The 13,134-nt window shown below is 43.7% G+C and overlaps 1 protein-coding gene across 3 annotated transcripts; it reads left to right on the top strand.

The window, feature by feature from the left end:
* The first annotated feature begins 2,159 nt into the window (after positions 1-2,159).
* Positions 2,160-13,082, top strand: LOC137536447 (oocyte zinc finger protein XlCOF22-like). Of its 3 annotated transcripts, none has more exons than XM_068258648.1 (5): positions 2,160-2,221; positions 5,429-5,549; positions 5,661-5,758; positions 6,620-6,905; positions 11,519-13,082. In XM_068258648.1, the coding sequence occupies exons 2-5, from the start codon at positions 5,519-5,521 to the stop codon at positions 12,811-12,813; spliced, it is 1,710 nt and encodes a 569-aa protein (XP_068114749.1). In that variant the 5' UTR covers positions 2,160-2,221; positions 5,429-5,518; the 3' UTR covers positions 12,814-13,082. The 3 variants fall into 3 exon arrangements, with proteins under 3 accessions (XP_068114749.1, XP_068114751.1, XP_068114750.1); XM_068258650.1 differs by lacking the exon at positions 2,160-2,221 and adding an exon at positions 2,440-2,462; XM_068258649.1 differs by lacking the exon at positions 2,160-2,221 and adding an exon at positions 3,334-3,397.
* The last annotated feature ends 52 nt before the right edge of the window (positions 13,083-13,134 follow it).

The following is a 13,134-nucleotide window of genomic DNA, read 5'->3' on the forward strand; positions in this document are numbered from 1 at the left end:
TTGTAATACATGGATTGTTTTTTGCCCTGCACCCACTGCCTTCTGCCTCCATGTTAGTAGGATCTGACAATTTATATACTGTATGCACAAGTTGTTTGACTGTGAATGACACATCTACCATTGAATGATGCAAATTTGTTTGAACCCTTTGCACGACTTGATATGGAATAAATCCAAGGAAACTGCAGTGCCTGATTGCCTGTTACTTATTCTCAACAAGTCTAGGGCACCAGGAAGCAAGGGGCAGGCAGCAAACAGGCACTGCCAAACATAAACCGCAGACCTGATCCATGGTCACCCTGCTTAACGGGTGAGCAATGGCACACAGGCCGAGTGAAACAGAGCTCAGGATGGGGGGGGAGCACAGAGGGGGAAGGACAGGATGGGTGAGCACCGCACAGAACTGGGGGAGTACACCGGACATTTAGAATGGGCGGGGTGGGTGGTGACAGTGGGACTTGGGCAATAACATTTACAAATCTGTCCCTGCTTGTCCTCTTTCTGCTTCCCCCGAAGCCATTCTTCAGTTATATTGCAGACCTGCAGATCAGCGCGGTGTGTCTGTGTAACTGCAGTTCCATCTTCCTCCAGGGTCCCGCTGTCAACCCCGGGGTGTCGGGCCGCTTCTGTGCAGGCACACCTCTCACAGTCCGTGGAGAACGATCGTGAGAGGCACACCTGCGCAAGGGCGCATGTGCAGAAGCCACTGACCCGTAAGGTCAGCGATCACAACGGTGCTGCCAGCGGTATCCTGAAGGAAGGCAGAGCCGCAGAGAAGGGACCAGGGACACTTCTAGGGGCTGAAAGAAGCTCCAGGTAAGTAAAGATTTATATGACTTTTTTTCAGCCCATGTATCCTTTAAAGGGAACCTGAAATAACTATTTAAAAAGTTTCACTTACCTGGGGCTTCTGCCTGGCCCCTGCAGCCCCATGTGCCTGCACCGGTACCGAACAATCCTCCGGTCGCCCCCCCCCCCCCCCCCCCCCCCACGGCTCAGTTTTGATACTGGCAGTCGATGGCCACTGCGCCTTTGCCGGCGGTAACGAAACTTATCCTCAGTGGGGACTGGAGGATCATTCCAGGACAGCGCAGGCACAGGGCGACTGCAGGAGGCTGGCAGAAGCCACAGATGCCCTTTAAGGTGGCCACCCATTGCAATTTCAGGTTCCCTCAGGGGCGTAGCAATAGGGGGTGCAAAGGTTGCGACCGCATAGGGGCCCTCTCAACTGCAGTATTAGCTCTCTATTGATCCTGTACTCATAATTATCACTTCTATAGATGCTTTGAATGATAATAATTATTAACAAACTGTTCTCCATCCCCTTCTTGCACCTCAGACACTAGTTGCCATTTGCAGGGTTTGGTGCGCCGTATCAATTGTTATGTATAGAGTGCTTAGGGGGCCCCAATGTAAAACTTGCATCGGGGCCCACAGCCCCTTAGCTACGCCACTGGGTTCCGTTTAAGATGATCACACGTTACAATGTTTTATATTTTCTTTGATTCATTAATTTCGACTGAATTTTAAAACCGATTGTCATTTAAAAAAAAAAGTCTGACCAACGTATCACACATGTTCAATTTTTCCCCAATTGTGAAAAACCTGGGGGCTCTATGAATCAAATTTTCCACCACAAACAGTCGAAAAACATTGATAAAAACAGCAAATTCTATGTAATTTCTATTTCTCAATAACAAAGGGGTCAAACCATTTGATTTCACTATACAACCGAACCGATCAGAAAACGTATGATCTATTCCACACCATTAAATTTTCTGAAAAAATCCGCCATGGCAGATAAAAAAAAAATACAACAATGGGAAATCAAATGTTTTACTGTATCATTTAATTTGTAGCCAAGTTAAGGTTATGATTATATGGCTTCATAGACTAGGGAGGTAAGAGTTTAACATTACATGACTAAAAAAAGCATCACTACTTCGAATCACCAACTATGACTTATCTGGGTACTGGGGAAACTTTGCTGTAACTACTATAGCAAGCCAATACAGTATAATGGAAGGCTGCAACTCCTATATTAATCCACAAGATGGTGCTATTACTAAGACTAGTAAGACCGAAAGGAACGCAAATGAAACAAAGGGTGGAACGCACAAGTAGGAAGTGATATTCGGTAAGGCAGAAACGGGCGGGGGCCTACAAATAAAGAGCCTACAAAGAGGAAGTGGGCGGGGCAGTGAGAAGAGGTGGAGATGAGGTAGGAAGATGTTATTTTATATATGAACTCATTGACTCCTCTGTGTCTTCCTATCAGTAGGAGCTGCCTCTTTAACCACACTGTGATAATGATATCCTATCAGAACAAGAATCATTATCTACCATAAAAAGAAGTGTATTTTTATATAATCATGGCTTAGCCTTACTGAGATTAAATGAAATATGTTTTTAGCTGTAGAAAAGCAAATCCACTGATATTTTCTTCCTAAAAGAGAAAAAAGGTAAAAAATAATTCCCATTATCCTCCAACAAGGCAGTTTTTTTTTATGGAGGAATTGTAGAGTGATTGAGAGGTGACTCTACATGATCAGTGGGCCACATTGTAGAAGAAAGGGAAGGTCTCAGTAGATCTGTAGTGTTTGTATTGCTGGCAGACCACGAATGAGGGTTTTATGATGCATGTATACAGAATGCCTTTGTAAATACTGTATGTAGATCATGTAACCGTCTACAAGAGGTTGAATGAGTAACAGAAAAATGTTAGAGCAGATTCTGGCAGGAGAGGTGAAGAGGATTCTGGGAGAGTCACACTATATCAGTCTTATCTCTTTTACATAGGGCTCATACATGCTGACTACACATGTCGCCCATTGGAGATCAGGACCTGAACCCCTAGAGCAGGGGTGTCAAATACAAAGTGGGCCGAAATTGAACACTGGGACCAAGTCACGGGTCAACCTCAATGTCTACTGGCCACCTTCCTCCCTTATAAAGTTCCCTGGTGTCTAATGGCTCCCCTTTCAACCCCTATACAGTTCCACTGTGTCTTCTGCCCCCCACCCTCCCCTATACAGTTCCCTGGTGTCTAGTGCCCCCCCACCCTCCCCTATACAGTTCCCTGGTGTCTAGTGCCCCCCACCCTCCCCTATACAGTTCCCTGGTGTCTAGTGCCCCCACCCTCCCCTATACAGTTCCCTGGTGTCTAGTGCCCCCACCCTCCCCTTTACAGTTCCTTGGTGTCTAGTGCCCCCACCCTCCCCTATACAGTTCCCTGGTGTCTAGTGCTCCCCACCCTCCCCTATACAGTTCCCTAGTGTTTAGTGCTTTTCCCCACATGGCTTTACCAGTGTTCTAGGGCTTCACCTCCAATATAGCTTCCCTGTCTCAACAGACAAGCATGTGTACGGGGCTTAAGACTCCCACCTAAAGCAGACAGGTAGGTGAGGCAGATTCTCGCTTGTCAAATTTATTATTATTTACATAGTGCCAACATCTTCTGCATCGCTTTCACATAGTGGGGCTGATTCATGTTAATTAACATAGTAGCGGCTGCTCTAGTGAAGTATTGTGGTCGTGATACTTCACAGCAGCGGCCGGCTGGAGCAGTGCTTTTCAGCGCTGCTAGATTTGGGCGCAGCCGGCGCCTCCATAGACTTCAATAGGAATCATTCCTATTGAAGCGCTCAGTGAGTAACATCGGCTCTGTCAGAAAACAGAGCCGAAGTTGCTTAAAAACATAATAATTCGGCCTCCAGCAATCGCTGGAAGCCGAATTATTTCATTCCCCCACTATCCATGTCGGCCTGGAGGGGGAATAGTAATTAAATCGGCCCGGACTTGTGCAGAAGCAGGATCAGCTATATACCGCTGTATCCTGCGCCCAAGTCTACCGGTGCCGATTTCAAATGTACGCGCGGCCGGCATTTAAAGGAACGGGCATTGCTGCGTATATAACATGCGTAACTAAGGAAGGCACGCTACGCTGCAAGAACGAGAGAAGCATGCAGCCCTGGAATTAGGTCACTATGCTGGTCATGGAGCTCTCTATAGCAGCGCAGCTTCATGAATCAGCCCCACTGTATATAGTGGTGTCACTCACTGTCCCTCAAAGGAGTTCAAAATCTAATCCCTACCATATCTTATAATGTTCCTATTTTAGTCAGTGTCAGACTGGGAGGTGGTAAAGCTGAGGAAATCCACTTACTGGCCAAGCAGCAGTTATCATGTGTTGCAGTTCACAGGGAAGACTTGCTACAGATTTCTATTGGGAGTGATAACACAGGGTTACTGCTGCTTGCCCAGCAGATGGATTTCCTCAGCTTCACACCAGCCCTGTCCAACACGGATTGTCAGTGAAGGTTCTGTTACTAGGGATTTGGCCAGCAGGGGAGATTTATTGGTCCTCTCAAAATACAGAGTCTTCAGTGACAGACCCTCAGTGCCAGAATGTCCATTGGCAGACCCCTCATAGGAGACGTGTACACATCTTTATTTATTACAACATGGGGATCCACCACTGTCCACTTAGGAAGATGTGAGGGGAAAGCAGCATGTGTTGCATTCAGTCTCACAGCTCACACACTGGAGAGCACTGGAAAGATGTCTGCTACATTACACATCTATTACAATTGTTTATTACATTGCAGCTTAATTCATTAACGTATTTATTAAAGTGTAGCCAAAGCCAACACATCCCCCCCCCTCAAAAAAAAGGAAATACAAAAAAGCCAGATACTTACCTAAGAAGATTGAAGCCTCTGGAACCTGCAGAGGCTTCTCACATCCTCCTGGCCCTTACTGTTGCCACGCACCGACCCCAGGAACATATCCGACTCAAACTTGTCAGATATGTTATGTGGCCCTCTTTATGCACGAGTACAGCTGTGCCTGTGCAGTTCACCCGGAGCCTCTCATCCATGAGCAGCTCTGTGCTACTGTGCAGGTGGGGCCCTGCTTATGTATGAAGAGGAGCATGGTCGCAACCTTCTAGAAGGTCCGGTGTTGGCGGTGGTCTGTAGGAGGATGTGGGAAGCCACGGAAGGGTCTAGATGCTTTCCTTTTCTTAGGTAAGTATCTATTTTTTTTGCTCTAGGATCAGTTCACGTTCTCTTTAAGTTAACAGACTGAATACAGTGTGAGCTGATGTACCCCCACTTCAGATTTACCCATTAGGACAGCGAGTCTGCAAGTTTTTTTTGTTTTGTTTTTTTACTTGAAACTATGTAGAAAATAAAGGTGGGGGCCTCTAACTACAGAGCGCAGCATTTGTAGTGTCGCCACTGGACACATGATATCACATGACGTCAGTCTTATCAGGTAGCTAATCATACACTTGACTGGAGAGGTGGGGATTGTGGGAGGTCACATGACATGACTCTTATCTCTATGAATAAAACATACATGTGACTGAAGAATTAAGAGGATTCTGGGACAGTGATGTATGATTGTCCGTGGTCTTTATATACAGATACATTTCCCTGAAGCCTAGTGATCATCTAATCTATTGGGGCCTTCAACCCATTCCCTGATACCCTAGGACCTCTACAAGGAAACAAGGATGGAGATTCAGCTGCCCCTCACATCACCGGGTAAGAGGAGACTAATTTCTTGTACCTACAGTCCTCCTAGATCTCCCCATCATCTGATAAACACATAGAAGTCATTGTGTGCATTTCCCACATTGTGTGTGTTTCCCACAGATGGATCCAGGAACAAAAAAACACCAGAGAGATGTGCAGGTCCTCTTTATTCCACAGATGGTTCGCAGGAAGATTCAAACAGCTCCCACCATTGTCAGGTAGATGGAATCTAGGGGCTTGGTATTATATGTGCATTGGCCTGATGTCAGGTTTTATATCATGTAATCCACATGATTACCCCTGAATAGCCCTATCCAGAACACACATCCCCACAGGCTTTGGTCAGCTTATTGGACCAAAATTGTCCATTTCAGTTGAATATATATATATATATATATATATATATATATATATATATATATATATATATATATATATATATATATGCGCCTGATGAACACCCAGATCAGCTGAGAATTGCAATGTATACAGGTGAAACAGAGGCGCCAAAGAGATTACAATCAATTAAATTATAAACCATAAAAACTAAGTTAAGTAGATCTACCTTCCCCAGGAAAATACTGTCATCAAAATTCTATATTTGGTACTACAAAGATTGTGACGTGTTTCGTGTGACTCAGCCCTCTTCCTCAGGCAGTGAAAAACAGCAGCCACTGTTGAAAGCTCGTAACAAGCGTGGCACCTCCGTGATTGGTTGAGTGTCTTGTAATGATGGCAAATCGCTTTTGGTGATTGGAAAAACTTTGTTCACCACTGTGTTGGCACTCTGACAGGCAAACTGTTGGCAGAACTGGGGCTAAGGAAAAATCTCACACTGCTCTTCCAGCTGTAACTTCTTGGTAGTCTGATATCTGAAGACTTAAGTCAGACCTCTGTGTCCACAAGCAGATAGCTCTCACACCAAAACGATTATTTCTGGCTTTTTGAATACACTTCTTACGCATAACATATCAAGGAGCATTTCATAGGGGGGTAAGTTGTGTTAAAACTGTTATAGTGTCAATTGTAATGGTAAATTGTAAACATGTCCAAATATTTTTATAATCTTGGGGGTTTAGGCTGAAGAACTGATTGGCATAAAAGTGCATATAAAACAGGAAGAGGACGATGAAGCGTATGTGAGGGGTCAGCAGCAGTCCACAGAGCCGAGTAAAATCAGAAGGACTATTAAAAGGGAGGAAGAGACATATGTCATGGGAGAACAGATGTCTATGGAGGGAAGTGATATGGTGAGGACAATCAAAGAGGAAGAAGAAGAGACCTATGTCATGGGAGATCAGACGGAGGAGGGTGACATGATGGGGACCATTAAAGAAGATGTGTTTTCTCTGGACATTGATATAGGTGAGAAATACGGTAAACACTTAATTGATAAAATGTTCACCCTTTTAGTTCACATACAGCCATGCCGTTTCTTCAGACAAAAATTAGCATGATTTGTCATGGTGAACAGCTCTGTAACTTTTAATGTGGCCCTGGGAAGAATAATGGCCTCAATCACATTTCTACCTTGCTATGCTTGCCTCAAATATCATGTCTTCAGGTATATCAGTAAGATAGAATTTACCATTTACAGTTAATTGCCATTCCTCAGTATAATATCATAGTACCATCAAATGAGGAGATACTGTACACCATATGAAAGGCCCATCTCTATTCCTCAGTATAACATCATAACACCTACAAATGAGGATGAGATACTGTATACCATATGAAAGGCCCATCTCCATTCCTCAGTATAACATCATAGCACCAACACATGAGGAGGAGATACTGTACACCATATGAAAGGCCAATCTCCATTCCTCTGTATAACATACTAGTACCAACAGATGAGGAGGAGATACTGTATACCATATGAAAGGCCCATCTGCATTCCTCAGTATAACATCATAGTACCAACAAATGAGGAGGAGATACTGTATACCATATGACAGGCCCATCTACATTCCTCAGTATAACATCATAGCACCAGCACATGAGGAGGAGATACTGTACACCATATGAAAGGCCAATCTCCATTCCTCTGTATAACATATTAGTACCAACAGATGAGGAGGAGATACTGTATACCATATGAAAGGCCCATCTGCATTCCTCAGTATAACATCATAGTACCAACAAATGAGGAGGAGATACTGTACACCATATGAAAGGCCCATCTCCATTTCTCAGTATAACATCATAGTGCCAACAAATGAGGAGGAGATGCTGTACACCATATGAAAGGCCCATCTCCATTCCTCAGTATAACATCATGTTTCCAACAAATGAGGAGGAGATACTGTACACCATATGAAAGGCCCATCTCCATTCCTCAGTATAACATCATAGTACCAACAAATGAGGAAGAGATACTGTACACCATATGAAAGGCCCATCTCCATTCCCCAGTATAACATCATAGCACCAACAAATGAGGAGGAGATACTGTACACCATATGAAAGGCCAATCTCCATTCCTCAGTATAACATCATAGTACCAACAAATGAGGAGGAGATACTGTACACCATATGAAAGGCCCATCTCCATTTCTCAGTATAACATCATAGTGCCAACAAATGAGGAGGAGATGCTGTACACCATATGAAAGGCCTATCTCCATTCCTCAGTATAACATCATGTTTCCAACAAATGAGGAGGAGATACTGTACACCATATGAAAGGCCCATCTCCATTCCTCAGTATAACATCATAGTACCAACAAATGAGGAAGAGATACTGTACACCATATGAAAGGCCCATCTCCATTCCCCAGTATAACATCATAGCACCAACAAATGAGGAGGAGATACTGTACACCATATGAAAGGCCAATCTCCATTCCTCAGTATAACATCATAGCACCAACAAATGAGGAGGGGATACTGTACACCATATGAAAGGATCATCTCCATTCCTCAGTATAACATCATAGTACCAACAAATGAGGAGGAGATACTGTACACCATATGAAAGGCCAATCTCCATTCCTCAGTATAACATCATAGCACCAACAAATGAGGAGGGGATACTGTACACCATATGAAAGGCTCATCTCCATTCCTCAGTATAACATCATGGTGCCAACAAATGAGGAGGAGATACTGTACACCATATGAAAGGCCCATCTCCATTCCCCAGTATAACATCATAGCACCAACAAATGAGGAGGAGATACTGTACACCATATGAAAGGCCAATCTCCATTCCTCAGTATAACATCATAGCACCAACAAATGAGGAGGAGATACTGTACACCATATGAAAGGCCCATCTCCATTCCCCAGTATAACATCATAGCACCAACAAATGAGGAGGAGATACTGTACACCATATGAAAGGCCAATCTCCATTCCTCAGTATAACATCATAGCACCAACAAATGAGGAGGGGATACTGTACACCATATGAAAGGCTCATCTCCATTCCTCAGTATAACATCATAGCACCAACAAATGAGGAGGAGATACTGTACACCATATGAAAGGCCCATCTCCATTCCTTAGTATAACATCATAGCACCAACAAATGAGGAGCGGATACTGTACACCATATGAAAGGCTCATCTCCATTCCTCAGTATAACATCATTGTACCAACAGATGAGGAGGAGATACTGTACACCATATGAGAGGCCCATCTCCATTCCTCAGTATAACATCATAGTACCAACAAATGAGGAGGAGATACTGTACACCATATGAAAGCCCCATCTCCATTCCTCAGTATAACATCATAGTACCAACAAATGAGGAGGGGATACTGTACACCATATGAAAGGCCCATCTCCATTCCTCAGTATAACATCATAGTACCAACAAATGAGGAGTAGATACTGTACACCATATAAAAGGCACATCTCCATTCCTCAGTATAACATCATAGCACCAACAAATGAGGAGTAGATACTGTACACCATATGAAAGGCACATCTCCATTCCTCAGTATAACATCATAGCACCAACAAATGAGGAGGAGATACTGTACACCATATGAAAGGCCCATCTCCATTCCTCAGTATAACATCATAGTACCAACAAATGGGGAGGAGATACTGTACACCATATGAAAGGCCCATCTCCATTCCCCAGTATAACATCATAGCACCAACAAATGAGGAGGAGATACTGTACACCATATGAAAGGCTCATCTCCATTCCTCAGTATAACATCATTGTACCAACAGATGAGGAGGAGATACTGTACACCATATGAAAGGCCCATCTCCATTCCTCAGTATAGCATCACAGCACCAACAAATGAGGAGGAGATACTGTACACCATATGAAAGGCCCATCTCCATTCCTCAGTATAACATCATAGCACCAACAAATGAGGAGGAGATACTGTACACCATATGAAAGGCCCATCTCCATTCCCCAGTATAACATCATAGCACCAACAAATGAGGAGGAGATACTGTACACCATATGAAAGGCCAATCTCCATTCCTCAGTATAACATCATAGCACCAACAAATGAGGGGATACTGTACACCATATGAAAGGCTCATCTCCATTCCTCAGTATAACATCATAGCACCAACAAATGAGGAGGAGATACTGTACACCATATGAAAAGCCCATCTCCATTCCTCAGTATAACATCATAGCACCAACAAATGAGGAGGGGATACTGTACACCATATGAAAGGCTCATCTCCATTCCTCAGTATAACATCATTGTACCAACAGATGAGGAGGAGATACTGTACACTATATGAGAGGCCCATCTCCATTCCTCAGTATAACATCATAGTACCAACAAATGAAGAGGAGATACTGTACACCATATGAAAGCCCCATCTCCATTCCTCAGTATAACATCATAGTACCAACAAATGAGGAGGGGATACTGTACACCATATGAAAGGCCCATCTCCATTCCTCAGTATAACATCATAGTACCAACAAATGAGGAGTAGATACTGTACACCATATAAAAGGCACATCTCCATTCCTCAGTATAACATCATAGCACCAACAAATGAGGAGGAGATACTGTACACCATATGAAAGCCCCATCTCCATTCCTCAGTATAACATCATAGTACCAACAAATGAGGAGGAGATACTGTACACCATATGAAAGGCCCATCTCCATTCCTCAGTATAACATCATAGTACCAACAAATGAGGAGGAGATACTGTACACCATATGAAAGGCCCATCTCCATTCCCCAGTATAACATCATAGCACCAACAAATGAGGGGGGGATACTGTACACCATATGAAAGGCTCATCTCCATTCCTCAGTATAACATCATAGCACCAACAAATGAGGGGGAGATACTGTACACCATATGAAAGGCCCATCTTCATTCCTCAGTATAACATCATAGCACCAACAAATGAGGAGGAGATACTGTACACCATATGAGAGGCCCATCTCCATTCCTCAGTATAACATCATTGTACCAACAGATGAGGAGGAGATACTGTACACCATATGAAAGGCCCATCTCCATTCCTCAGTATAACATCATAGCACCAACAAATGAGGAGGAGATACTGTACACCATATGAAAGGCCCATCTCCATTCCTCAGTATAACATCATAGTACCAACAAATGAGGAGGAGATACTGTACATCATATGAAAGACCCATCTCCATTCCTCAGTATAACATCATAGCACCAACAAATGAGGAGGAGATACTGTACACCATATGAAAGGCCCATCTCCATTCCTCAGTATAACATCATAGTACCAACAAATGAGGGGGAGATACTGTACACCATATGAAAGGCCCATCTCCATTCCTCAGTATAACATCATAGTAACAACAAATAAGCTGGAGATACTGTACATTCTTCAGTATAATATGGTTTCAGCAGCTGAGGTGGAGGTAGGTCTTTTTCATGGCATTGAACTGACTGTAATGTACGGTGTATGATAGAGCCTTAGTGACATTGGTTTCTTCTAGGCCTTGAAACAATAATACGTATGTAATGGGAACACTCTTTCTCCAACAGATGGACGGTATGTCAGGAAAACCTCAGGACGACATCTTATGTCACACCCAGATGATAATGCAGAAGATAATGGTGTCACACAATGTTCTCCAGGAGGAAACACCCATCACATATCATACTCTGCAAGTCACTCTGTGGATTTTTCTTACTTTAAAGAATCATCTGGTAGACCCTATACTATTATAACAGATGTGGATCCACTAAACAACCATATGCAGAGATCATTCGAGTCTTCTGTTCTGGTGGCCCCTGCTTGGCTGGATGCTGCAACCACTAGACAGCAAAAGATACTTCATCTGGCACAATTTAGTAAATGTTCTGCTGTTGATTCCTCTCTTGCTGAACATCTGAGGGCGCCCGCACACAATCTCCCATTTTTATGTTCAGAGTGTGGGAAATGTTTCCAACGAAAAGAAAACCTTATTAGACACCAGAAACTCCACACTGCTGAGCACCCTTTCATGTGTTCAGTGTGTAATAGATGTTTTGTGCGTGAGACAGACCTTCTCCGACACCAGGGAAGTCACACTGGTGAACGACCTTATTCGTGTTCAGTGTGTGGGAGTTCTTTTGCCCAGAAAGGATACCTTCGTGAACACGAGCGGATTCACAGTGGCGATCGCCCCTTTTCCTGCTCAGAGTGTGGGAAAAGTTTCCTTCAGAGATATTACCTTCGCAGACACCAGAGGATCCACAGTGGGGAGCGCCCCTTTTCCTGCTCAGAGTGTGGGAAATGTTTCTTTCAGAAAAATGACCTTCGCAAGCACCAGAGGAACCACAGTGTTAAGATTCCTTATTCCTGTTCAGTGTGTCAGAAAACTTTCTCGGCCAAAAAAAAGCTTTTTGCACACCAGCGAGCCCACAAGGTGGAACAGAATCCATTTATATGCTCAAAATGTGGGAAAACCTACTCAGAGGAAGAAAAGCTTCTCGCACACCTGCGTAGCCACAAAGGTGAGCGTCCTTATTCATGTTCTGAGTGTGGGAAAGGTTGCCTTTCAAAAGCGACCCTTGTTGCACACCAGAGGATCCACACTGGCGAGCGACCTTTTCCGTGTTCAGAGTGTGGGAAATGTTTCATTGAGAGAGGACACCTTGTTACGCATTACAGAAGCCACACAGGTGTGCGGCCTTTTACGTGTTCAGAGTGCGGGAAAGGGTTTATTCAGAAGCAGGATCTTCTTAGACACCAGCGGATCCACACCGGCGAGCGCCCTTTCGCCTGTTCAGAGTGTGGGAAGTGTTTTGCCACTAGAGGAAACCGTAATTTGCATGAGAAAACGCACTTCCGCTGATGCAAGCAGATTTTGACATTTCTTTGCTGGAGTTTGTCTGTGTTTGTATCACTTGTAAAATATAGATCCATCTAGTTAACAATTTTTTTCTTGTAATTTTTGAGGGCTCAGGCTATGGAATCATTTGTCTACTCCCTCTCTTTCTGCTCCCGCCCATTTTTTGTTTGGTGTAGTAAGTGTTATAGGGATGTGCATGTGAAATATGGACTTCTTAAAGCTGATGTCAAACCAAATGGCTGTAGGCAGTTGCACACAATAAATATGAGAACTTTTTTTCCTACCTGCTCAGCTATTTGTCTCTCTGTTTTTCCAGTCTTGTGA

Source organism: Hyperolius riggenbachi, chromosome 10, assembly GCF_040937935.1.
Source record: "Hyperolius riggenbachi isolate aHypRig1 chromosome 10, aHypRig1.pri, whole genome shotgun sequence".
In the NCBI taxonomy this organism is placed as follows: Eukaryota; Metazoa; Chordata; class Amphibia; order Anura; family Hyperoliidae; genus Hyperolius; species Hyperolius riggenbachi.

Bases quoted from the DNA above. Each gene is read 5' to 3' on its own strand.
- LOC137536447 (XM_068258648.1), top strand. From the start codon at position 5,519: ATGGAGATTCAGCTGCCCCTCACATCACCGG. The intron at 5,550-5,660 runs GTAAGAGGAGAC...TGTTTCCCACAG, and splicing joins GCTGCCCCTCACATCACCGG to ATGGATCCAGGAACAAAAAA. The intron at 6,906-11,518 runs GTGAGAAATACG...TTTCTCCAACAG, and splicing joins TTCTCTGGACATTGATATAG to ATGGACGGTATGTCAGGAAA.